This window comes from Lycorma delicatula, chromosome 6 (genome assembly GCF_047948215.1).
Source record: "Lycorma delicatula isolate Av1 chromosome 6, ASM4794821v1, whole genome shotgun sequence".
NCBI classification, from domain to species: Eukaryota; Metazoa; Arthropoda; class Insecta; order Hemiptera; family Fulgoridae; genus Lycorma; species Lycorma delicatula.
In genome coordinates this window covers 130,413,584-130,441,037 of record NC_134460.1, presented here as the reverse complement: position 1 = coordinate 130,441,037, position 27,454 = coordinate 130,413,584, and the positions used below count along the sequence as shown (strand labels likewise).

The 27,454-nt window shown below is 29.4% G+C and overlaps 1 protein-coding gene across 3 annotated transcripts in view; it reads left to right on the top strand.

Moving 5' to 3' along the window:
- The first annotated feature begins 20,189 nt into the window (after window positions 1-20,189).
- LOC142326836 (salivary C-type lectin 2-like) overlaps window positions 20,190-27,454 on the top strand; it is a 306,085-nt gene continuing 298,820 nt past the window's right edge. For all 3 annotated transcript variants that reach the window (XM_075369567.1, XM_075369566.1, XM_075369565.1), the window contains exon 1: window positions 20,190-20,451. In XM_075369567.1, coding sequence (XP_075225682.1) covers window positions 20,301-20,451 — 151 coding nt within the window. In that variant the 5' untranslated portion in view covers window positions 20,190-20,300. The remainder of the gene's footprint in view (window positions 20,452-27,454) is intronic.

The following is a 27,454-nucleotide window of genomic DNA, read 5'->3' as shown; positions in this document are numbered from 1 at the left end:
ATTATTTCGGTACATTCATAGACACACTCAAGAAATTCAATAATTTCTGGGTTTAGAATATGAGTAATTTACTTGTAAGTTTCCTTTTTACTTTAGTATCTTTTTATTAATCATTAGAGTATATAGAAACTCTAAACTAATTTTTTATTGATAGTTATATCGTGTAATATTACTCCCTAAGTATTCTTACAGTAATTTGTGACTGTTTAAATATGGTTTGTCAAAATGTGTTTATATATTGGCTTGTTTGTTATTTATATATAAATGTTTGTATGTAGATTTGTTTATATATTTATCATGTATTTGTTTTTAAATTGTTCAATTAAAGGGACAGCTTAGGATATTTGAAAATATTCCTTAAGGGTTTAATTTAATATGCTTTAAGCTTTGATACTGATCAATATTGATTGATAAAAATTTAATATTATTCTGATTTATTTATTGACTTATAGATATTACTGTTAATGTGATATGTCAGTAACTGTCTGATGTGTCTTACACCCAACAAGTAATATATTTTAGTAGTATTGTAAGATGGCAAAATCAAGAATAACACAGGTGCAATATTATCAACAATTAACTGAATAAAAAGTAATAAACAACACAACTACATGGTGAAATGTGGCATCCGTAGTTACTGACTAACTACTGGACACCTCTTCTTACTATATTCAGTATGTCTCGATACACTTAAGTATTACTAACATATTAATGTTAATAAAATACAATAATTTCCTGTAGTTGTGTATTACAAAAGGTTGTTTAAATCCTTACACTTTAGATAGTATTATTTTTTAGAATAAAAAAAAACGTTGTGCAGTAAACATTATGAATAGACATTCGGCTATATGAATTTGGCGTTGTCGTGATTAAGAATCACATTTCTGATCGACCGGCTGAGGGTGCTTTTGTTTCTGTAGGTGGCTTACAGAAACCCGAGAGCCGGAACTAGTACGTACCATTTATAGTGCAACGGTTGTGGAAAACATGACGTGCAATAGGCCTTCTGGTCCGAAAATATAATCATGAGGAATTTAAGTTAACAAATGCGTTTTCACCTTTACGATGTAAAGCTTTCCATTCCTATGAAACTATATGAGCCGATTTCGACTCGGGAGTGTAATAATTACTCATATCTCACCATTTGAAATTTTGAAACCTACCTGTCACAGACTTTGTGGAACTCTAAGTGCTTTGTGTTAATGGAATGAGGACTTTTATTTCCGAAGTAATTTCATCAATCGTAGAATTCCGATCACCTTCAATAAGGTCACACAGTTCGATCGATATTGTCATTTATCACACTTGACCTTGAACGCCTATTGCGTTAAATTTTCTAGAGCTTCTTGCCCTTCATTAAATTTGCTGATTCAGTTGTAGAATTCGCTACATGACGTCATATCCCCAAACTACACAAGAAGGTTAGTAAAAATTTCATAGATTTGAGCCCTCATTCTTGAGATAATTCTCGGTAATAACAATTTGCTCTGACAAGACGCTGCTGATCAGAAATACAGAAGCTGAGGCTGCTGGAATCTTCAGTCTCTTTTTACATCTCCCTTTGCGCCAGCTCTCTCATGCTCATATACGAGCCTTGAAGACAAAGTTTGTGTTCTATTTGAGGGGGATATATTCGGCTTATATTTGACTCTCATACATACTGTTTAAAATGATATTTGTTATTTACATAAAGCCTAGTGCAATATTACAAGCATAGGTATCTTTCATAATAGTTCTTAAGCTATTCAGGTGCGTCAAATTTGATCAGTTCTGTAAATTTAAAAAATAAATCCTAGTACTATAGTTATTTGTAGAGTGTGCTAGACGAAAATATAAGCTTAGCTGTGAGAGGAAGGTGCTTGCAATACACATTATACTACTCTATTCGTAAATGTATTCTACATCAACTAGATATTTTTCATGAGTAATTGTTTATAGTAATAAATAGAACTATTTGAATAAATTGAGATAATTTTTAATGTTCAGCTTTTTATTGTATCTAGTGAATAAGAAATAATTTTACCTATAATTTACTTAGTAATTTTTCTATAGATTTATTTCATTTATATATTTTCACATATTTTTTTTTTTTAATAATAGTAATGAAAAGCACTTATTCTAAAAGTTATCGTAATAAATGCAATTAATACATTAGTGCAAATTTATTATTTTCTTTAAAAATGTTGTGTTTTTGGTTTTCGTTTCTCGAAACAAAACATAAGTTAATATTATTGTGAGGGAACGTCCACTCCTTGCTGCTAATACACACTTGATATCTACGTCATTTGACAGGCAAGCCCCTACGTGTGAATTCCTACTTGTGTGTTAGTGTATTCTACCACAAAAGTGTAATTTTTGTTCGATACTCGCCCGTCTCGCGACCCTGTGTTGGTGTACACTGTGGAAATGTGAATGAAAATGGCATGTGTCAGTGTCATTGATCTATTCTTACCTAATCTGATAGGGCGGTTCCCCACGATTGGGGCCGAGGCCCCCATCGGGAACCCCCCTGGACCTTGAGAACAAGCCGAATTTTTCTTCTGTAGCCTAGATGACCCTCCCCTGGGGAGATACCTAACGTACATTTAAGTTGATAGGATGCATGCGCTTCCCCTCAACTTCGCCCAACTTGTTTGTGTTATGTTTTTGGCATAATAACAGGATCGGAGTGGAGGTACCCTCTGTAAAATCAACTTAAAATTCATTTCAGTGACAAAGGCAGTTGTACGTGTATAATCTGTAACTCCTTTTAGAGAAATGAGAATTTATTAATAACGTTTCTCTGGAAACAAAATTAATCTATTTTTAATTGATTTTTTTTTTATTGTTGAGAAATTATTTAATAATTTTAATAATTCTGGGACTATAAATTCCGTAATTTCTTCCCCCATTCAAATTATTTTAATATTTGACTTCCATCAAAACTTTTAAGCCGTGCAGTCCTATAGTGGAAAAGATCCATATACGAGGGTTATTTTTTTTTCAAGATCTGATCGGTCACAAAATTAAAACCACAGTGAAAATAAAATTGTTTTTATTTGTAACACTTACATAGTTACGCTTTTTTTCTACATAGTCGCCACTCCGATTTAGACATTTGTCGTAGCGTGGTACCAACTTTCCAATACCCTTGTCATAGAACGGAGCCGCCTGTGTTTTCAGCCATGTTTCTACGCTGTTCTGCAGCTCGCTGTCTGTGCCAAAATGTTATCCTCCTAGCCAGTGTTTCATCCTCTGCTTATTCTTATTCAAATAAGAATAAGTGGAGAGGAATGTTGTCATCAGGCATTGTCTTTCTCCATGACAATCCTCAGCCGCACACTGCAACTGTAACAAAGAAGCTCCTGCAGCGTTTTCGTTGGGAAGTGTTTGATCACCCACCATACAGCCCGGACTTGGCTCCATCTGATATTCACCTCTTTGATCACATGAAACGCTGGCTCAATTGTTGTGATTGCTATGATGGTTGTTTTTCATTTGTGGTTTCTTCTCCTGTCATCTAATTGTGCATATAAATTAATCTTTACTAAATTGGGAGCCCCAAACCCTACCAAGCAGCCAGACCAACCAAAAGTCATTCATTTTTAAATATTTTTCTCTTTCCTTTCTTATTGTAATCAAAACTGCTTTAAAAAAATATATTTTATAAAACTGAACTTTGACTTTCTCTTTGGAATTTTCGCAAAAAGCAACAAATCTGGTCGATCATGTGAGGTATAAATATATAAGTTTTCAAGGGTGCTGAAAACTTAATGTTTAAATTTGTTGAAATAGAAGCTTTTTTTTAGTAATACCATACTTGAAATTTGCAGTTTTAACTGCAAATTTCAATAGCCAATATTATCAAGCCAATATTATCTTGTAATTATAAAGTGAGTTTTTTCAATGTCATTAATATATTAATATTATGTTTTATTTATAAATAGATGTAAAAGCCCTACAACTGTGTTGTCAGCTTTTTTATTCTTGAAATCAGTTAACAATACTTTTGTCTGAATTTTATTATACTTGCTGCTTTCTGTTGCTTTCACTTAATTTTTTTATAGTTTAACTAACATTCTTTAAATATTATTCATTATTTTTTTAAATATTTTCTTTTTCAGATTTTTAAATGTGGTTTTTTTTTGAGCGATGTATTTTTATAATGATCTTGGCATTTTTTTAAAATTTTGGGTCTTATTTACAAAAATTTATTGTTACTGCTATTTCTCTTAAGCCACAATTTCCACACTTTCTTTTACATGATTCTAGAATGTTTTTTTTTTACTTTTACTTAAAGTTATTATCTAAATAATGCTGTGGTATAGTTTTTTCTTGTTTGTTGTTTTAGGATGGTTGTTCGCCCAGAAAATAAAAATAAATTCTTTGTAATCTATTGATAACATTGATAATCATTGGTCAACATAAAATTTGAAACTGAAAAGGGAGTAGGGGTTCTACATAATATTTTATATGCTGAATCTGAATATATATTTCGAAACAAGCCATATTGTTCTTAAGCTACAACCCTTTAAATTTATTTGTTCCATCATTTGTGGAACAAACAATACAAATAAGTTAGTATATCTGTATGTTTGCTTATCGCAATTTATGTTGTGATGTATGCTGTAGACTTATGTTTGATATATAACAGTATAATGATGACATTTCATGTCAAGCCAGACATGTATATACATGTCAGGGAGTCAAGTACTGAGTAATTCAACGTGATGAAATTTTCTTCAGTATGAGTTCAGCTCTTGGTATGACATGCTATGTTCTTAGTTTTGTGAGTGTGTGCATGCACATGCTGTGTTTTACTACACTTTATGGTGAAACAATTTTATGAAGTATTTTAAGAAATTAAGTATTTACAGATTAAAACTTAATTATTTTTGTAATTAAGTATTTATTTCTGTAATATTTCAATTTACTTTCATTCATTAAAATATTTTTAATTTTAAAATGAATAAAAATCAGACTTGTAAAAATTCTCCAAATACTTTTTGTTACATTTGTGTAGAATTCACCATGAAAAGTCAACAAGAACCAGTATCGAATCTGCTGAAAACTGCTTACAAACATTATCTTGATTGTTCCTTGGGAGACCAAGATAAATCCTGGACTCCACGTGTAGCATGCATCAAGTGCTACGTTGAACTAACTCATCTGAACAGTAGTTACCAGAGGCTAAAACAGGAAAAGAAAGAAAGAAGTGGTTAAAAGGAAAAAGAGAGCATTTATTTGCCTTTTGGTGTACCTATGATTTAGCGAGAGCCTATTAACCATTATGATGACTGCTATTTTTGCTTAACAAATGCTACTGGTTTCAATTCAAACAATAAAAGCAGTATTGCATACCCAAATGTTTGTTCAACTATGAGACCAGTACCTCATGGTGTTGATTTACCGATTCTTATTGCTCCAACTTCTTTTGGAAAGAAATTTCTGATTCTCCAGATGGCTCAACCGATGAATTCTCAACTTCAATAGACATTAATTACATTTCAGAAGAATCAATTACTGAACCTTACTTCATTACACAAGCAGAATTGAATGACGTAATTCTTGACTTGCACTTGTTGGAACAACATGCAGAACTCCTAGGTTCACATCTTAAAGAATGGAATTTCTTAAACAAGGATACAACAAAAATTTACTGTAGTGCTTTAGAAAATATGCTTTAATTTGTTCCGGCCATGATAGTAGGGGCTAATGTCTGAACTGGACATTGAATTTGTTATTCATGATTGGCATTTATTTGTAGATTCATCAAAAAGAAGCTTAAAGGCAGTGTTGTTGCATAACTCAAATAAGTTTTCATCTATATCGGTAGGAATGTACGAAACATCTTAAAGTATGTCAATTTTAAAAGCTATTAAGTATGATGAACACTCATGGTGAATCATTGCTGACCTGAAAGCAATACGGCTTCTTTTCAGTCTTTCTTTTTCTGTTTAGCTTCTGGAACCACTGTAATGTATTACTTCAGAGGATGAATGAGAATGAAGTGTATGAATGTAAATGAAGCGTAGTCTTGTTCATTCTTAGGTCAAACATTCCTAACCCACCGGGTTGGTCTAGTGGTGAAGGCAACTTTCCAAATCAGCTGATTTGGAAGTTGAGAGTTTCAGCGTTCAAGTCCTAGTAAAGTCAGTTATTTTTACATGGATTTGAATACTAGATTATGGATGCCAGTGTTCTTTGGTGGTTGGGTTTTAATTAACCACACATCTCAGGAATGGTCGAACTGAGACTGTACAAGACTACAGTTCATTTACACTCATACATATTATCCTCTGAAGTATTATCAGAAAGGTAATTACTGGTGGCTAAACAGGAAAATAAAAGGTAGACTATTCCAGTCATATGTGGTTAATTGAAACCCAACTACCAAAGAACACCCATATCTATGATCTAGTATTCAAGTCCATATAAGAGTAACTGCCTTTACTAGGATTTGAACCTATAACTCTCAACTTCAAAATCAGTTGATTTGCGATGACAAGTTAACCATTAGACCAGTTTGGTGAGATTTCTTCTTGGTCTCCAGAGTGGCTTTACAAAATATATGTGTTTCTTGTTTTTGTGGGATAGTTGGGTCACAGATAAACACTATTCAGTTAAAGATTGACCAAAAAGAAATTAATTTACTTCAGGAAAGGAAAATGTCGTCAATATTCCCCTTGTCGAAGCAGATTGTATTTATTTTACCTCCTTTACACATAAAACTAGGTCTGATGAAGAATTTTGTAAAAGCATTAGGTAAAGATGGAGATAGCTTTAAATATTTAGCTGAGGTTTTTTTACAATTCAGATTAAAAGAGGGAATTCATCGGGCCACAAATAAGAAGATTAATCTGTGAAAATATATTTGACAACAAACTGAATCCTAAAGAAGTAACAGTATGGAAGTCATTGAAAGATGTTACTAGTTTTTTTTGGAAAAAAAAAGCTGAAAACCATATTTGCTTATAAATGAACTCCTAGTGAAGTACAGAAATTTAGGCTGCAGAATGTCATTGAAAATTCATTTTTTACATTCTCATTTTGGACTTTTCCCCTTTAAACTTGGATGGCATCAGCGATGAACAAGAAGAAAGGATCCACCAAGATATTTTGCAGTTGGAACAACATTATCAAGGCAGATGGAATGAATCCATGATAAGTGAGAACTGCTGGATGATAAATAGAGAAGACTTCACTCAACACAGAAGAAAAATAAGAAAAAAAAATAAAGATAAATGTAAATATCCTCAAAGTAAAGATAGGAATTTTAATTGTAAATGTAATTATTATTTTTGTATTCTATTTAAGAAGTTTCTCAATATTTTAAAGGGTCGTTACTAAAAACGTGAGGGCAATGCAGAAAACTAATTTTATTTTAAGATTCAGCATAAAAAATACATTCTAATTTACCTATATTTATCTCAGTTCCTAATTATTATTATTTTTTTGACCTGTGATCCAGTTAAAAGGTTACCACTTATTACCTGAGATTATCATTTGTTAAAGTCCTGTGAAAATAAGACTGAAGAAATGAAGACATGCAAAATTTGAGAGGGAGTTGTTAATCACTGATCCCAATATTACTGATTATTATTATATTTGTAGATTATAAATTTACTATATAAGCTTGAATCTTAAACATAGGAATATGGAATAGAAACTTTGTTAAAGATGAAAAACACAATGTTTAATCTGGATTTGAACCCGGAACCTTCTGGATGAAAGGCTGAGAGTCTACAACACCGACACAGAGACCAGCATTCCGGCTACAAATTTTTTTTATACATGTCTTATTTAGTGAAGCTAGTATAATTCCTTTAACTGAATTTGCATTCGAGATGAAAAAATATTATACAAATTATTATCTCAATTAGTCTATTTCTCTTAACGATTAGTTAAACTTTAATTTGTGTACTTCGTTATTATTTTATAATTTACATTTCAATTATTCTATGCAATATAATTTAAATAAATAAAGATATATACTATATTTCAAAAATCATTTCCTGTTAAAAAAAATTACACGAAATTATTTTCTCTTATTGAAAATCATTATCATTACATTACTAAATTATACAATGTTATATTCTAATATTAGGCTATTTTATAGAAGTCTACACATTAATACTGTTTATTTTATGAGATTTTTTAAAATAAGATCGATAATATGATTATAAAAGAAAGTCATGCACGACTTCTACTCGTGACCTGAGAAAGTGTGAAGTTGTGTTTGTGTGCTCGCTTGCGCATGAGTAACTTTATTTAATTTAAATAAAACAAAATATATTGTTTAATCACAGTATCAAATATTTAAAAAAGAAATTTGGTTAAATTTTAATTTAAGAATTACGTATAATATTTTTCGAATGAAGAGAAAAAACTGAGGAAAATCAAGCGTTAATCTATTTTTCTGTATTGTTTTCGTCATAATTAATTTCTTCTTCATATAGTAGCTCTGCACTAAGTTCAAGAATAATATTTTATATATTAAAATAAGTCGAATAATAAATAGACAAAGTATTAATGGAATTACGAATATAATGACAAAAGAAGAAAAGTTTCTTTGTAGTATTAAATAGTTTAGTATTAAACCAAAATCTTAAAATCTTTTCATCATGTTATAAAAAATTTTAATATCTTGAGAATGAAAAAATATGCTGAGTAAAAGTAAAACTAGAATAGTAATAAAAGAAAACCCACCGGGTTGGTCTAGTGGTGAACTCGTCATCGCAAATCGGCTGATTTCGAAGTCGAGAGTTCTAAGGTTCAAATCCTATTAAAGGCAGTTACTTTTATACGGATTTGAATAGTAGATTGTGGATACCGGTGTTCTTTGGTGGTTGGGTTCAATTAACCACACATCTCAGGAACGGTCGATCTGAGACTGTACAAGACTACACTTCATTTACATATCATCCTCATTCATTCTCTGAAGTAATACCTTACGTTGGTTCCGGAGGCTAAAGAGCAAAACGAGAGCAATAAAAGAAAATCATAGATTGATTTTATTCAATCACAGATTGAAATAAGATACGATTTATAAATAACCACATATTTATTAATAACATTTATAAATAACCCATGCCACGTTTACTAGAAAAAGTTAGGAGTGAAGTGCTTTTTACTTTGTCTTTTTCTATGAGCATGTTTATCATTATGCTAAGTCCACAGAAATACAGGTGATATTCATTCCCACAGGTGACAAATTTAAGTTTACTAACGTGCCTAACTTTACTAAAGGGTACACACCGAACATCTTTACACTCAATAAAAGTAACTATAATTAGTGTCAGTTGTATGTTAGGGAATTTGAATGAATTTCAGTCATAGGAACGACTGATAAATGGAATATGTATCACAATATTTCATATTTCCGCTAGGATTATCATAATTAATTTGATTGTTATTTTCTGCCTTTCCTAGCATTGCCATTCTAACATTTGAAGTTGACGCGTTTCGGAGTACTTCCATTCTCAGAATTACTTTCATCACTCGTCAAAAGTGATTGAGCCGGTCAATGAAAAAGATATACAATACCTTGTACACCTTTTTCATTGAAAAAAATATCCGGGAAACTCGGAAATGGTATGAAAAATTGCATTAAATTATGCAGTTAAAATATTAAAGACTTTTATTTTTATAAAAAAGTAATTTTATTTTTTTTTATAAAACGATAATAAAAATGTACTAACACGGTTAGAAAACGTTTTTGGCAACAAAACTTTTGATATTCTTAATAAGAAATTATAATGTTAAATATAAAATTAAAGATATACATTTATGACAAAAATAAAATACACAAACGGAATTTTACTTTTGAAAAAAAAAATTTGTCTGTTGTAATATGAAATTTAAGCCTACAATAAAATATTTTAACATTTCATACACTTTATTGCTAACATTTAAAAATATAAGTATCGATGAAGTCTAGAGGTTAAAACTTTGTTGCTTATTTAATTTGTGACCAATAAATATAAATTTATAAAAAAATGAATCTTTTATAACAATATAATACAAAATATTATAAAAAAACCATCATAATAAAACAATAAATTATTTAAATATGTAATAAAAGAATAGTTGAAAATCTAATATAATAAAAGCATAATAACGTATTTTAAAGTATTTTAATGGATACAATTCTTATCCTTTAACAATTTTATATACGTTTTCTCTAATATTAATTATTATGTAGTTTTCGTTTTCTGGTTTCCTACCGAAGCAAACAGTGGTTAAAAATATTTTACAGCGTCTGAATTTTTGATATTGAACTTTGTGAATATCTATTTCTACGTGATTACATATAACTCCGATAGATATTATTTGCTTAATTTCTTTAATTCAAAACTATTGAGCAATAAATTTTAGGAGGTGGGGGTTGATTTTTTGGGTCTATTTATATATGTAATGTAGGTAAACATTTTTTTATAATAAGTTTTCTCTAAAATGTCTCTGAAGAAAATCGAAATTGGTTTTTTCGGAATATCCCCACCCCCTTAACGAATTAAAAAAAAAAACTTGGTCAATGCCCCATATATAGAAATATTTGAGCCAAATTTGAAGAAATACGGTTCGGTTAATCCTGGGATACAAGGCTAAAAGGAGTGCGACACACGCACACACACACACACACACACACACACACACACACACACACACACACACACACACATCTTGGTAATAAACATAAATTGAACCTAGAGAGTAATTGAAATATTTACTAGGGAAAATTTATTACTCTTTTTTACGAGCTCTATTTGACATTTGTGTCTTTTATCAGCTAAAAATAAATAAATTATTCACACTGAAATTGAATTAAAATAAATCTTATATTTTATTTAATAAATAAAATTATAGAAGAAATGTTAAAAATAATAAAAGCTTAACAACTAATGTGAAAATATAACAAAGTTAATTTTTTTTCTTTTAGTTGTTACTCTATACTCATTTAAAACGTCAGAATCATAAAAATTAATGGAGAAATAAAGAATATGATTCAAACAAAATTGCACAAATATATTTTATCTATAAAGTATTTTGTTAAATATTTTTAGTATAAATACACCGGAGGTAGCACTAAGTCATAAAATTAACAGGAAAGCTAAACAAAGATATTATACTTAAGTCTTTAATTCTTTTAAAGCCTCTTTAATTTCAATTTACACTCTGATTATTTTTCTTATTACACGATTGCACAAAAAAAGGAGTTTAATGTATTTAGGGTGTATGTTCCTTCGTAGCAGCTCAACGACTGAACCGATTTAGATGTATGACCCCGCGCTGGAATCCTTACTGTTACTGGGAATGTTATACATGTATAAATAAATATGTGTGTATATTTATATTATATATATGTGATCCGTTCCACTTCGAGCCGTCCGGTGCTGCGATCTAGTGGGTGCTAGCGCTCACCGGAGAGTTAAGTCGTACTAGTATTCGGCGCTAGAATCACGACCAGAGCGGCCACGTCATACTCTTAGTCCGGATGGACTTCACTCTTTGTTCGGATGAACGTCAGCTTTAATGTTTTATTTAATTTTATATTTATTATGTCACGTTATACGTTGTTACAATTCATTTCATTAACTGTCAAAACACGACAATTCATTAAACCATTATTCAACAAGCAACAAGGCGTTGTCTTCATTCATCACCTATGAACATACAATTCAACCTTTTTAAACCAATTTTTTTTTAATTCAACCAATTAAACCATATATATATATTTTTTTTTTTTTAGTAAATTAAATTTGAAAAAATACTATATAAAGATACTATATACAAAACTGTGACCGCACGTTCCTGATTATCTTGTATTAAAGAGTAATATTTATCAGCAATGTTTTTATTGGCAGTCGTATATTTTAATTTTTAATACTTATCTCTTGTTTATTATAATAGAACATACATTTCTTTGGAAAAACCAACATTTTCGTTATTTTCCGTGGTATTAAACTCGAATGTTGGATATGTATACGCAAAAATAAAATATTTAAAAAAAATTTGGTTTAAAGGTCAAAATGTAGCTAGTTTTTTTTTTAATTATATAATTTCAAGAGAAGCCGTAATAAAAAAAAAAATATTCAATAAGAATTGAGAAAAATTTGACTTTTGATTTTGAAACACTCTATGATAGACGGTTACAGCTGATCGAACCATTCAGTCGATCAGATAATTATATTGGGCATCCCAAATCAAACTATTCACCCTTATTTACAAATATTTAATTTACTATATAAAAATAATACTGAAGTCCTCCGGGGTGATCTACTGGTTAACTCGTCGCAAAGTTGATTAACATATTATTTTCGAAGTCGAAGGTTTTGAGATTCAAATTTTAGTAAAAGATAAGTTGCTTTTATTTGGATATGAATACTACACAGTGAATACAGGTGTACTTTGGTGGTTGGGGTTCAGTTAACCACACATCTCAGGAATGGCCGGCCTGAGCCTGTGCAAGATTTCACCTCGTTTACATGTTATACATATCATCCTTATGTCATTAGGCCGGGGGGGGGGGGGTTGCTTATATTCATTCGTTGAAAGATTGCAACGTAAATATTAGGAAAAAAATAACATTGTTAAAAAACGAACACTTATTACAATGAATTTTTGTTTGGCCATCGTTACCTCCAGGATGCCTAGACTTCTTTCAACGTATTTCAAAATACATGTTGAAGCATCAAAGAAGAGATTTCAAAGAAAAATAAGTGAATTTACAAATTTAGTTATTTTTAAGGGTATGAGGATTGTTATTATGTACAGTCTTTTATTGCTTCCAGTAAATAAAAGTCTGTAATTATAATATCTAGGGATCTCGGTGGCCAGATATGCTTTGAAATGAGCTTATTCCAAAAACTTCATACAGTAAATTTAGAGAAACATTGGCGGTGCACCATTGCTCTAACTAGTTGGAAGTACGCTCTAAAAATTTCTTCCTCATTTAATTGGCCGAAGGAAGGATAAATGATTTCATTGTAATAAAGTTCTGAAATTATTGTAACCTGAAAAAAATAATGATTATCCATTTAATTGATATAGCACATGAAACTCCAATTTTTCGTCACGTAATTGTCGTTTCAAGATATCATGAGGATTATATACAGACCACTTCTCATTGTTTTGGCTGTAGCTATAGCGCGATATATCAAACCACATTTCATCTGAAAAAATATTTTATCGAAAATGTCTTCTTTTTTTTCATTTATAAAATCCAAAAACCACTGCGAATATTCGTTTATTTAGATGTACATTTACATTTGAGGCAACCGGTATATATGTTATTTAAGCCAAACAAAGGCCTAACCACCTTACATAGGACCATGCTGTCGTTTTTTCATTCAACGCATATAGTATCACGTGGTGTATAAGAATAAACTAAGACCTCAGTTTTGAAAAAAAGTGGTGGATAGGCTCTCCTTGAATTCACCGCTTCAATTACCAAAATGTTTAAAAGTATTTTCCATCAATCTATTTAAAATAAATTTCTTCTAATACACTTATAATAAGGTTTATACATATTTCTAATCAAGTACATCAAATTGAATTTTCTGCTTTTTTTTGTTAATATATAGAAATAATATGAACTCAAATAATTTTCATTAAGGTCGTTTAAAATTTGATTTTTAAAAACTGTTTATTTATTTACTAGTTTTCAATATTTGTTTTACTTTTATTATTATTATTATTATTATTATTATTATTACATATTTTTCTTTAACTTACAATGGTTCAACTGTGTCCTCAAAACTTGCTAAAATCATTTCCCGATGTCATACAATGGTGAAATTTTACACAGCAACGAAAGTCGGGTGTCAATAAAATATTCCATATATTATGGAATGTATATATATATAAATATATGTCTATGTGTAATTCAAGGGGAACATCTTGAGAAAGGGAGCTATGAATCGATAAGACGTAACAGTCGATCCTATTGATTTTGACTGTCGATTCAGTATGAATAGATCAGGTGGCTGTTTTTTTTTAACCTCCGGGACCACCGTTATTATTACTTTAGAGGATGAGATCAATGAAAATTTTTGCAGCGTGTGAAAATGCTATGCCTGATCGGGATTCGAACCTGGGACCTCCGGATGAAAGTCCGAGACGCTGCCACTCGCGCTACGGAGGCCGGAGAAACGCATTTTAATACAACTGCGTAAATAAAAATAACAAGTAAAAAATATACCAAAAAACAAACAAAATAATTCGCACTAAAAAATAATTTGTTTTCAAGATAATTACATTAAAAAAATTACTTTATTATTAAAAAAAAAAAATTCTATTTTGCATGATTAAAAGTAAAAATCTGATGTGGACACCACATGACTTCCTTGTACGCTTATTAAATTACATATACACTTTTTTTAAATGAAACGTAAAAAAAATATTTTATTTCATTAATAACTTCTGATATTTTTTTATATTCTTTTTTTGATTGTTATTATTGAATTATTATTTATCGTAGATTTTTTTTACAATATGTCAATATATTTAAATTAAAAAAATAAAAATAAACGAAAAAGAAGATGAAGTCTGATTCGAACCGATGTGCCTTCCCCTTGTAAGAACAAATATTTCATTAATTAAAATTTGATTTGGCATAACTCGGGAAACAATGAAAATAAGTACCTCTTATGGATATATCGTTGAGAAGCTCTGAGTGATCGCTTATTACTGCAGTTACGGAAAAGTTCAAAATCCAGTGTTTTTGGATTTTGGGCTTTTTTGGACATTTTTGCTCAAGTCGATTACAGTCAAAAGAGGTGGTGCAAAACTAGATATTACAACAGTCCTAAATCCAAAATTTCAACATCCTACGGCTAATCGTTTTTTAGTTATGCGAGATGCGTACTTACAGACATCACGCCGAAACTAGTCAAAATGGCTTCAGGGATGGTCAAAATGGATATTTTCGTTGAAATATCTAACCGAAATTTTTCGCGATTACAATACTTCTTTGTACTCGTACAAAAAATTAAAAAAGCATGGCACACTCTCATATACAACTTGTATAATTACAGCGCCCCCCCCCCCCGCTTTTCTCTTTCGCCATGCGTAAATAGAAATACTTTTTAAAAGCAATTTTTGAAAACAAAATTTCTTTTTACATTTTATTTTATGTTTTATTATTTTTACGGAGTAATAATGACTTCAGCCACTTCTATTTTATATATTTTTATATGTATGATAAAACTGTAATTCTGTTGTGATTAACGGTTCTACCACAGCTTTCTAGAATTGTTCACGTAAATCCTAGGGCAGTTTTTGTTTTTTATCAGTAGATTAACTCTACTTCTTAATCTTAATATAATTTACACTATACATAATTATTATGCACTGATCTGAATAAAATATTTATTTATGATTACTGATATTTTTTTCCTTTAATGATCAACAAATTTACATAGATAATAGGCTTCTATTAATTTATTCTTTAAAATAAGAGCTTTATTAAACCAAATTCTATTAAAAAAACTACCTATTCAGGTAGTCTGAATAGGTAGTATAGAATAGGTAGGTAGAATAGAATAGTCTTTAATTTCTATCATATATCTGGAAATTTTTTATTTTTTTATTTTTGAACACGTTTAGTCTATTAGGAGTCTTTTATTTAATTCTTAATTAATCTTTGTTTTCAACTGAAAGTGTTAAGAGAAGATTTTTAAGATCGTATTTATATAAAACTGAAAGTTATTTGATAAAGAAGTATAGAAAAATTACGATTTAATAAATATTAGAAAGGCTTGATATGTAATTTACATGTAGAAATTGTACTCATGTTAAAAAATAAGTTATTAATGAGAACAAGGTGAAAGGGTGAAAGTTTGTGTGGGATAAAAAAAAAAATAAACTTACAAAAAAATCTTTATCTATTGCTAAAAAGTTCTATAGTTATTACAGAAAATAGATTAACCTATTTAAAAATATAGTAATAAAATATAATTGAAAACTAATCTAATACTTGTCTATTTTTTTAAAAAAGATACGTTTCATTCTAAAATGTTTTATTAGTTTAATTTAAAAAAAATTTCTTAAGGAAATTGCAACAAAAATTATAAACCATTTTTTTTAACCGAATTTTGAAAAAAAATAGTTAGCCTACATCTGTTATTAATAATACATTTTTTTTTAAATTAAATAATAATTTTATATTTTTGTGAGTTCTTGTAGCATGCTTAAAATTTTATGTACCGGTATTCAGGAATTTAAATAAATAAACAAAATTCCGATTAGATAAAATATATATATATATATATAAGCAAAAAATGTAAATGTTCGTTTGTTCAAAATCTTAAATCTCTGAAAGTTCTTCACCGATTGCTTTGAACGTTTCATTTGAATACGTGCTTGTTTTTTTTTTTATGTAACTACTATTTATATACCTAAATGTCACACCTGCGACAGGTAAAAACATGCTTTTTTGAAAAACAGCGCTATCTGTTGGAAGTAAAAGCAATACCTGCTATTATAAATATTTTACGATTCCATTTCAATGTTTTCGTTTTCCATTTCAATGTGTCCACTATAGACTAAAAAACTACGGGACCGATTCACGCGCGGGGAAAAAGGGTGTAAGGGAAAAATCGGAAAAGGGCAAGAGGGAAAATCGAAAAAGGTAAAAGGGAAGAAGGTAAAAAGGGAAAAAGGAGAAAATGGAAAAAATAAAAAAGGGGGGAACGGGGAAAAGGAAATGGAAAGAGGAAATGATACAAAATAAAAGGGGAAATAAGGAAAGATAAGGGGAAAAGGAAGTAAGAGAAATAGGAAGGGGTCGAAAAGGGGGAAGTGAGGGAAATGAAAGGTAATATGGTAAAATAAAGATGAAAAAAAGGAAATTGGAAAAGGAAAACGGGGAAAAAGGAAATAAGAAAGGGTAAAAGAGAAAGATTAAATTTTGTGAAGTTCCGTAATGCTAATTTTGCTAATGTTTTATCAAACTTTCAATTGTTTTCATTTAATCTATATATATATATATATATATATATATATACTCAAATCTATCAATAACGAAGCATTGCCGGGTCTGCTAATGTATATATATATATATATTATTACGTAGTAAAATTTGTTTTGTCTACCTGTTAGCGTTTACAGTCGGGACGTCATAGCGGATCATAAGTAAATTTGAGTCATGATAATCACGTGAAGAGAGGTCCTCACGAAAGCCCTCATTAAAGTATACAAAGATTCAACACTTCAAATATAAGAAAAGCACTTCTACAGCAGATTCAAGTAAAGTTCAATAAAGCTCTAAACATAAATCACAGGAAGAAAAAATAAAAACAATGTTATCAATTCCAATATATGATAAATGAAAACACTATAGTTAAAACAAATATTCGTCGGTAAATGTAAATAACTATAATTCGTAGACTATTAAAGTGACCTTGACTACATACTGACAGAGTCATTTGTGTTCCCGCACTTAGGTTCCTTTTCCAGGTTACTCCTCTGGTTACATCTCTCAGGTCCGGCACATGGAAACGTTTCAGTCGCCTGATGTCATCGCTGTTGTCCAATATATTTAATGCTATATAATTTACATGTTGGTCTAACCCCTGTTTACCTCGCTAGCCAATTTTTTGAATCTCTTTGTAAACGGAAGGTAATCCTAGATAATCACGAATTTTTCTACCTTTAAGAAACCACGGTGCCACTGTTATGATCCCCATCAATTTTTGAATTATCTCAATATTGCTGTTACTTGAAGTACCCAATAGCTGGATCGCATATGTCCAGATTGGTTTAAGGATAACTCTGTAGATCAATAGTTTATCAGATAAGATAACTGTGAGTTTCTACCCAGCAACCAGTTTAATTCCGTATACTTAATGTTAAGTTCCTCTTTTATACCACTTGATCCTTCCACGTCAGGTGAAGATCCATGTGTATGCCAAGGTAACGTATCCGATCCCTGTGAGGGATGTAGACGCCATTCAGATGGACCCGTGGGCCCACGGGTCGATTACGATGAGAAGAGGTCTCATCGTAACTGTCACACGGCTCGATTTGTTCTGATTCATCCTCATTTTCCATTTCGTCAACCTCGCGCCGATCTCGTAAAACTCTGATTGTAGTTAGCCGAGGCTTAATTCAAATCTTCATCATCAGCTAGACCGTGTCGTCTGCATACGATGTTACAGTGACGTAATCCGGTCCAGGAAGGTTTCATGGGAAAATCAAATACAGAACAGGTCCCTGAGGAACTCCAGACTTCGTATCGAAGAAACCAGATAATTCCTGGAAATAATTCCAGATAATTTAACCTGGGAAAAGCGCCCATTCAGATAACTCCGTAGGACTAAGTAGAATGGCTGAGGGGGGCTCTGTTTTACCTTATATAGCAGACCACGCAGCCCAGGCCTACTGAACATCCAAAAACGCTGCTGAGCAGTACTTTTTCCTCCAAGCATTTGGTTATGGTGGTAACAGCTCTATGGGGATATGTTTTAAATTTCTTAATGCAGTTATTTTTACATAATAGGTAAAACATAAAAAAACCTAGCTGTATTTAAAATAATAATGCCATATGGGTGCAGAAGATGTCAATCAACATAGTGCGAGTGCCCTACACTGGGTACTCTCACTAGAGGCATTGCAGTCAAGACCGAGTCCCGGCTTCTGGGGTGGGGTCCAGGAACGACATAGTAGGGCTTGGATACCTTGCCCTAGGGATTTGAGGCAGCTAATGAAAAGATCTAACCGGCGGGCTGATCTGTCGATCTGACTTATGGTCGGCGGACGGGTAGGCCCGTTTGAGTAGACAAACCCCCTGAGCTGTGCTTTGCTTTGTTATGTATCCGGCCCGGGGGTAGGGTGAAAAAAAACCCAAAAACATACATATGGAAAAGCGTCTCACTTTAGCATATGAAGTTTTGCGGCGGTGATGAATTTTTTGATCCCATTGTTACGTAGAGATGAAACCTGGATTTCTTATTCAAATGAAGAGACAAAGCAGCAGTCAGTGCGACGGCGGCATTCATCATCTCCTAGACGGAAGAAGTTCGAACTAGAACGTTTGCTAGAGAAGCTTATGGCTACTGTTTTTTACTACAAAAATGGTGTCTAGCTTGTCAAATTTAGTAATCGCGGTACTGTTGTGAAACGCGGTACTGCTGCTACGTACTGCAAAACGTTAAAAAACTAAGAAAAGGTATAAAAAACAAAATACAAAAAACTATCTCACGGAATTTTGTTTTTTCATGATAATGCTCGACCACACACGACAAACGCAGTGAGGCGATTGAAAAAAATTCGTTGTAAATCTTTAATTATCCGCCCTATAGCTCTGACTTAGCTCCCAGATATTATTTTACTTTTATTCATCTTAAACAACAGCTTGCATTACAAAGGTTTGACAATGATGACGAATTGAAATATGAAGTTACTAAGTGGTTAAATTACTGTAAACGGAATTTCTTGAAGCGTGAATGAATAAGCAAGTGAAATGCTATGAAAAATGTGTTATTAAAGTTGAAGATAGCTATGTAGATAAGTAGTAAATAAAATTAGTTTTTATGTATAAGTAATAAATTTGTCCGTATTTTTCATTCTTGTTTTTATGTCAAAATGGACCATTTTTAACAGGCGTATAATATTAATATAATAATAATTTGTTAGAAGTGGCAATTGTTTTAATAGGCGATAATTAATATTTGCATGACAAAGATTATTTGTATTTATTTCTATTTGCTACTTAAAGTCAGTTTTTTGTTGTTTTTCTTTTAATTTTTAATATTATAGTACAGTACGAAAATAAAATTTTTACAGTTAAAATTTAAATTGTTATAAAATTACGCGGTAATGAAATTTTACATTACAGAGTTAAGTAATTGGGGTGGGGGTAATATTTTGTAACACTTAAGAGAGTTTTGTGTAAACGAGCGTGCATGAAAGAATGATAATAACATGTTGAAAATAAAATCTTTATTGTTTGTAAATTGTATAATACGTGTGTCTATGTGTTGAATAAGGTAATAATAGTTTAATTTAAAAAAAAAATGGTAGGGTAGAGTTTTGAGTAAGAGAGTTTATTTATGTAAGGTAGCGTTTGCCCATATCGCCAAGAGCAGTAGCAGAATTAATTCTGGGGTAGTGGCAGACGTCTATTGCTCGCTTTGCTATTACTACTCGACTGTGGAGCGAGAGTTGTTTATCCTGTCTTGAAAGTTAGTTCTCAGTCTGCTGTGCGTCAACCGTGTGCGCGGACGGACCCATGGACATTGTACCCTGACCAGTTACAGTAGTAATAATAGTGTGACTGCCTGCCGCCTTGTTAAGATAACCGGGTGCGGCGACCGCGAGTGATGGCGAGTTTGTGTACTTCACGTTTTTTTTTATCAATATCACTTCTTTTATTACTGGCAAGTCGGTGCGGTACTGCTGTCGGTCAACAAGGTAATCAACGACAACATAAAATTTCCAGTTCCTCCTCTGCATCGTCCTCATTGGATCCAAGTAAGTCGATGACATGATTGAATCCATCGAGGTTAAAACTAAGAATTTGACATGTTAATTTATGACAAATTCACGTGATATATTTTTGATAATTTCCTCAATGATAACGATAAATTCCTGTCTTTAATTGTAATATTGTATGAATAATTACATAAAAAATCTTATTCACTGTATATAGCCATATAACGGCTATATTTGATTTTAATTACATCCGATTAAATACCGACATATTTATGTGTTATAAATATAACGTCGTTATATGCATGCTTGCTGTTAATTTAGATTTTTTTAATACGTATGTCAGTGATCGACAGTTTGTTTAGGTAACCTAACTTTGCGGAGAAATGTAAGTTACCGTTTGTCTCTTAGCTAATACATTAACTACAGAAAATGGAATTTTATTATTGAAATAAAATAAACATAAATATGTAATATTAAATAAATATACATAAATATGTATCCATAAAGATGATGAGGGAACTCTCCGCTTCTAAAAATACTACGGTGAATACCGAATTTATTTTATATTACCGATTTCTAGGTTAGGTAAATTTGGCGCCGGTTCCTGTTACCTATTATTATTTTTACCTGTAGTTATCACATATTTTTGTCCTCACATCCAAAGAATGTTTTCCTAAATTATTTAAGCTAGCTTAAAAAATAATTAAGGGTTATATAAAAGATGCACGTGACGTTTATTTTATTATACGATAAAATTATTTTAAAATTTTGTTTGGTTTAAGTTTTGTAAAATATTTTTCATAATTTTTATAATGACTCATCTTGTAATCTACTTTCAAGGTTGGTTGAATATGTATTTTCTCTTTCTATTACATTAAGTTTAGTTATAATTTCAGTATATTGAATTGAACAATACAACTAATCTGTGAAATAAACGCTTGAAAATATAATAAATTATAAAGAAATGCTCTAAAAAAAATGAACAAATTGCAAGCGGTTCGAATTTATTATTACTAATTTTTGTTAATTCATACATATGAAAAATGTTTGAGTTTCATTTTTTTAATTATAATTTTCTTAATTTAAAAGTAATATATCAGTAAAAAGAAATTGATATCGTTAGTGATTCTTATAATAATAAAAAATAAAGAAAATCAGAGGTTCCAAAGTCTTCTCTTAGCTTTTTTCTCTTGCTACGTTCTGTATCACCTTAATACATGAAGTATTTTTTAATCTATAAGTGGGCCAGATAAAAGTATTGCGGATCTGAAATTTATCATTTACTTATTTTAAATAATCTAGGGAAATATATGTTTTTTAAATGTATTTTATAAGTGGTACTTCGTACGTATATAGGTTCTTAGAATGACACTATGCAAAATAACACTATTACTTTTGCAAATATGTATCGGTCTATAATGAAATGAGTTCATATCTATATTAAGAAAATCATCCATTATTTTTTTTCTTTATTAAATTAACAAAAAACAAAAAAGCCAAATTGTATATAATTTCAATTAATATATATTACACTTAATTTCTTACCATATTAAAAAAAAAAAACATCGGTTTTTTGAGTAGCCGATCAGCCATTATGGTAACTCTTCTACGATGCTGCTGATACTTTGTTCGAATTTGATAAATTTCCACATATATTACTAATAATAAAATTTGAATATCTGTTCACTCCGTGTACTTTATTAATAGGATTTAATTATCTTAGAAATTTCGTTCTGAAACCGGTCAAAACTTTTTCCCAAACTATAATTGTTTTCATTATTTTACAAAGTATAATTTTTTAAAAAAACATGAAAAATGACTGAATTTTTTTAAATATTTTTTTTTTATTCAATAGGTTATCATCATTCACATTCTTTACAGATAAATTATTAAAAAAACGTTTTATTGTATTGATGAAAAGAGTGGTTTATTAGTTTATATAAATATTTTTTCTTTGTGAAAGTTATTTCTTACTTAAAAGAAAAGAATTTTATGAAATAAGTTTTAATACTTCAGTTATCATTAGCAAGATTCGTGAAATTTACAAAAAAAAAAGTGGGTTAGTGGCCAGTGAAAATTGCGTAATATTCACATTAAATCGTCGATTTATAATTGAATTCATTAAAAAAAAAAAAAAAAAAAAAAAAAAAAGTTAATATTTTCCTATTTGCTTGTGATTTTATTGTTATTTACCTTGAAAAGGCAGATTCATTTTTGTTTCTGAATAGAAATGTTGTATCACATACATTATTAAACTGTTACTTTTTAAATACTAACGTGCCTCTTCTATGAATTATTCACGGTTCTCACATTTTCTTTTACGATTTACCAAAGTATAAGAAAGTGCATGTTTTTTATCTTATTATGTCTACCAATTATCACCCATTTTTTTCTCATATAATAACTTTTAGATTGGCAAGTAGTATTAACTTATAATAATAATAATATTTAGGAGTGGCATTTAACTGATTTCTAAAAGAAAAAAATTGATTCATTTATTTAACGTCAATATTTAATTTTTATCTTAACATTTTTCTGTTAATAATATTATTCTTATTTAAATAATGATCTTTTATGGAATTTAATATTTAATTTTATGTTATTAATAGTAATTCATTAATTATTACCTAATAATATTCTTATTATTTCTTATATATTTTATTAATAATATGAATAAAATACTACAAAATGTGTTATAAATTTTATTATCAATTTTTCTAGTATTATTAATAATTATTTATCAACATTTTTAATAATTAATAAATTTATCGTTGTTTATTAATTGATCCGCTATTATATCTGCCTTTGCGTCGTAAATAATAAAACAGAACTGAAAAATGAGTTTTACTTGTATTGTAAGTACTACGTATATCAATATTCAATTTTAAAATTAGCAGATAATTAACATCACCCAGTTTTTTAGCACATCCTATAAGATTTTTGAAGATGCGGTTATTTTCCTTCGACCCTACCCGAGTACTGTTAATATTATTTTCAGTTAATTAGTTAATGTACATCAATTAGTTTATATAAATATTCATCTTTATTGTTACCTAATTTTATGTTACGTTTAAATAAATTAGGCAATAATATTATGTATATTAAAACATATATTTATTATTAAAGAATTTTTTTTGTCTTGGTTCATTAGTAAGTTTTTATTTTTGACATCTTAAATTTTATTAACCTATAAAAGAGATTGAAATGCAGTAGATTGAAAAGACCTTTAAAAAATATAAAATCTTTCTAAAGTCTTTGAATGTTGATTTTTGAATTCGACTTCAAGTTTGAATCTGTTCAAAATTTTTTTAAACTAAAAGAATTTTTGATCCCGATGTTTTTTCTGAATAACAAACCAATTACCTAGAAGAGTTAACTTCTTAGGTTGGATTAGGATTTGCTTTAATCATAGTTATGATAATATTAAAGTAAAAAAAAACAAATTTCGTAACGGCTAAACAAAATTATTGAAAATAATTTCCGTATTTAGTCTTACGGAATTCAGATAACTGGTTAAACAACCAATTAGCAGTAACCATAAACGAATACATTCTTATTTTGCAGTCTCATTAATATTCATTTCAAGATTTATTACGTTTTAAATGTCGAGATTGTTCAATTTTTTACTTTTCCAGTGAATTTTGCTAGAGTATCTATATTATTAAAGGAAAGTATGGTGATCGTGTTAAAAATGGATTATCAGATATATTGAAAATCTTTACGTTGGGTCCAACTAGTTCATCTACACCAAAAAATCATATGTATGTACGTAAATACGTACATGTATATGTATCGTATGCGTGCACTGCCTTCTTCAAATGCCTTCTATCAATCTTAGGATTGACAGAACTGATTTTCTTCAAATTTGAATGAAATATTTCTACATGTGGAACATTAATTATGTAATTTTTTTCAAAATCGTTCACGGGTGGGGGATATCGCGAAAAATTAATTTCTATTTTCTTCAGAGGCATTAAAAAATTTACTTTGGCAAATTTGTTACCAACATATTTTTGCATATGCATATTTTTATACATATATATATATATATATATATATATATATATATATATATAATTAACAAAACTTTTTTCAAAAAAATCAACTCCCATATCATAAAATTGAAATATATATATATTTATTGTTTTTTATTTTCTCGATTTCTCTTTGAAAAAGATTTTTTTTTGTTACGTATTTGTTCTATCTGATTTCGGTTTTAATATTAAAAAAAACTTTTAGGTTTTTGAAAATTTGTACGTTCTTCTTTAAGCTTTTATTGGAGGGGGTGTTAGAATTATAGAAAGACAAACATAATAACATTTGTTAAACTTAACCTATGTATGAATATTTTTAGAAATTTTTTTAAACTGCTCAAAAAAAATTATCCCCACCTCTAAAAAAAATTGATATTTTGGTTCTAACTCTGATAATTTTTTTCTTAAGGGCAATTAAAATTTAAATAGTTTTGGCCTCTATAATACACCCCGGACCCAAAATAAGAAGCAAATTTTTTCTTTACTGTCATGAAAGTTATACTTTATTTTTTCAATATTTTTAAATAGTACGTTTTTAAAATTTATTTTTTTGTTAGGCATCACTTTTTTACAAAAAAGATTTACTAAATTGTCCCTAAACAGAGTAAGGGAGGCCCAAAATCGAAAATCTCTTTATTTTAAATTTGGAAATTTTGATGCTTAAATCTTATTTTGGTAATCATTTATAATCAAAGTTTTGTTGATACGGAACCCCAAAAATTAAAAAAAAATTCGGAACATTTTTTTTTGTTAATTATATTTAAACGTTTATTTTCAAAATAAAAATAAGACTTTTGATGATTAAATTGCCAAGATTCTGCGTAAGCTAGAAAGGTTATGCAATAAAAAAACTGGTATTGTATGACTTGAACTACGTAGCCACGAAAGTCAAGCAATAATTTATTAGCTTTTAGACAGTTGAAATAATTTAATATCGACTGTAATAGATCATCTTTTCATAGGTTTTTTTTTGGAAAAGTTTGCGGTTTAGTTAATTGCATGATCTTTTAGTACATTAATGCTGGAAGGCCTGTGATTATATGACTGGATAAGACTAACTCTTGCTCAGTAATCTGTAAGGTATTTAATTATTTTTCATATTTTCTACTGTTCGTAGTTTCATGCACCTCTCCATTCTTTTCTATTGTTAGGAAGAATGTTTTTGAAGAATTATTGTTTCATCACCGACATACTTATTTCTTTAATCCAACATCCTCGATTATCTTTTTCATATATTCTAATCTTTATCTTACATCACTGAATTTTAATATGTACATTTCCTTCCAGAACTAAATTCAACAACCCTGGATTCCTTAACATGGCCTTGTCATTCTTTTTACAAAATTCTGTCAAAAATTTATCTCTTCTTCAATTTATTTTAAAAACCTGTTTATATTCTGTCCTTTCAATTTAATTTAGACAGCTTAACCTTGAGTTAAAAATAAAATAGCTTAAAAATTTAATATCATTTATTTGAAGAAATTTTTGTTATAAATTGGGGGATAAAAATATTAAAGTATTAATTTTTTTTAATTTTCTTATTTACGTTTTGCTTATATCATCTCTTTTATTGTCTTTTATGTCTATCACAATAAATTCAGGAAATTATAGACTTGGGTTTCGCTAATTAATTACATTTTTTTTGTGTTTATAAAAGTTTCTTAAAATAATATTTTTTGGTATTATTTGATATTATTTTTAATTTATTATTATTATAGTACAGCGAAGAGTTTTGACAACTACGCTGGAGTTATTGAAGTCTTTTATACTTGTAAAAAAAAATCATATTTTATTATTTTATTCACGTTTTATTACAAATTATTAAAAGAATTCAGTAAAAATATAATTAAAGTAATACGTTTTGTCGCGATTTATTACGTGATTCTTGTATATAATTTAGATTGTTACAAATAGTTAATTAACGATCGCAAACGTGCGTTTTACATCTTTTGCAATCTTCTATGGTATAAGATTATAAACAAGTATAAACTTGTTCATGCTTATTATTTTAATTTAATAATGCGCTAAAATGAAAAATATTTATGCAAATTATAGAGATTAGTTATTCTTTCTTTATCTGTGTAGCCTAGTAACGTGTGTGAATTTTCCGAGATGTTGATGACGTATCTAGATAATTTATAGAAATATTGTATAAATTTAATTACATATTATTATAATAAGGCAGATATTCTTCAAGTAAAATGACTTTACCGGCTACGCCGGTCAAGTCATGATTACCAAAATAAAATTTAAGCATCAAAATTCCCAAACTTCGAATAATATTTTTATTATTTTTTTTATTTTACGGGCTTACTTACAACGTAGGAAAAATTTAGGAAAATTTACTTTTCAAGAAGTAATCCCTAAAAAAAAATAATAATTTAAAAGTACTGAAAAAATTAAGTGTAACTTTATAATTTTAGGTCCGGGATATAATTTCCAAAGCTATTTTTATTTTATAGCCCGTTGATTGATGAAAGCACAAAAGTATTTTTTTAACAACAAAAATTAAACGATTTAGAGCAAAAAAAACCCAGTAAAAACAATATATATATTTTTATAGGTGGGGGGAAAATTTTAAGAAATATTTTTATAAAAATATTCATTTATAGATTAAACTTAACAAATTTGCTTCAGTAAAGTTTTCTCTAAATCCAATAACACTCCCTTTGATTAAATCTGAAATAAGAAAAATATAACTTTTCTAATAAATAAATCTTTTTGCATTTTAGGTCGGGATAAACAATTTTTACTTCCTTGTACGAAGTAAAGAAGTATTGTGATCACGAAAAATTTCGATTTTCGAATTTCTACGGAACTATCCATTTTGGCCATCCCTGAATCCATTTTGACTAGTTTCGGCGTGACGTCTGTACGTACGTATGTACGTAATTTGAATTTTAGACTTTTTCTTAACTGCAGTAATAAGCTTTAAAAGAGAGCTTTTCAACGATATATCATAAGTGGTACTTATTTTTATTGGTCCAGAGTTATAGCTAATTAAAATT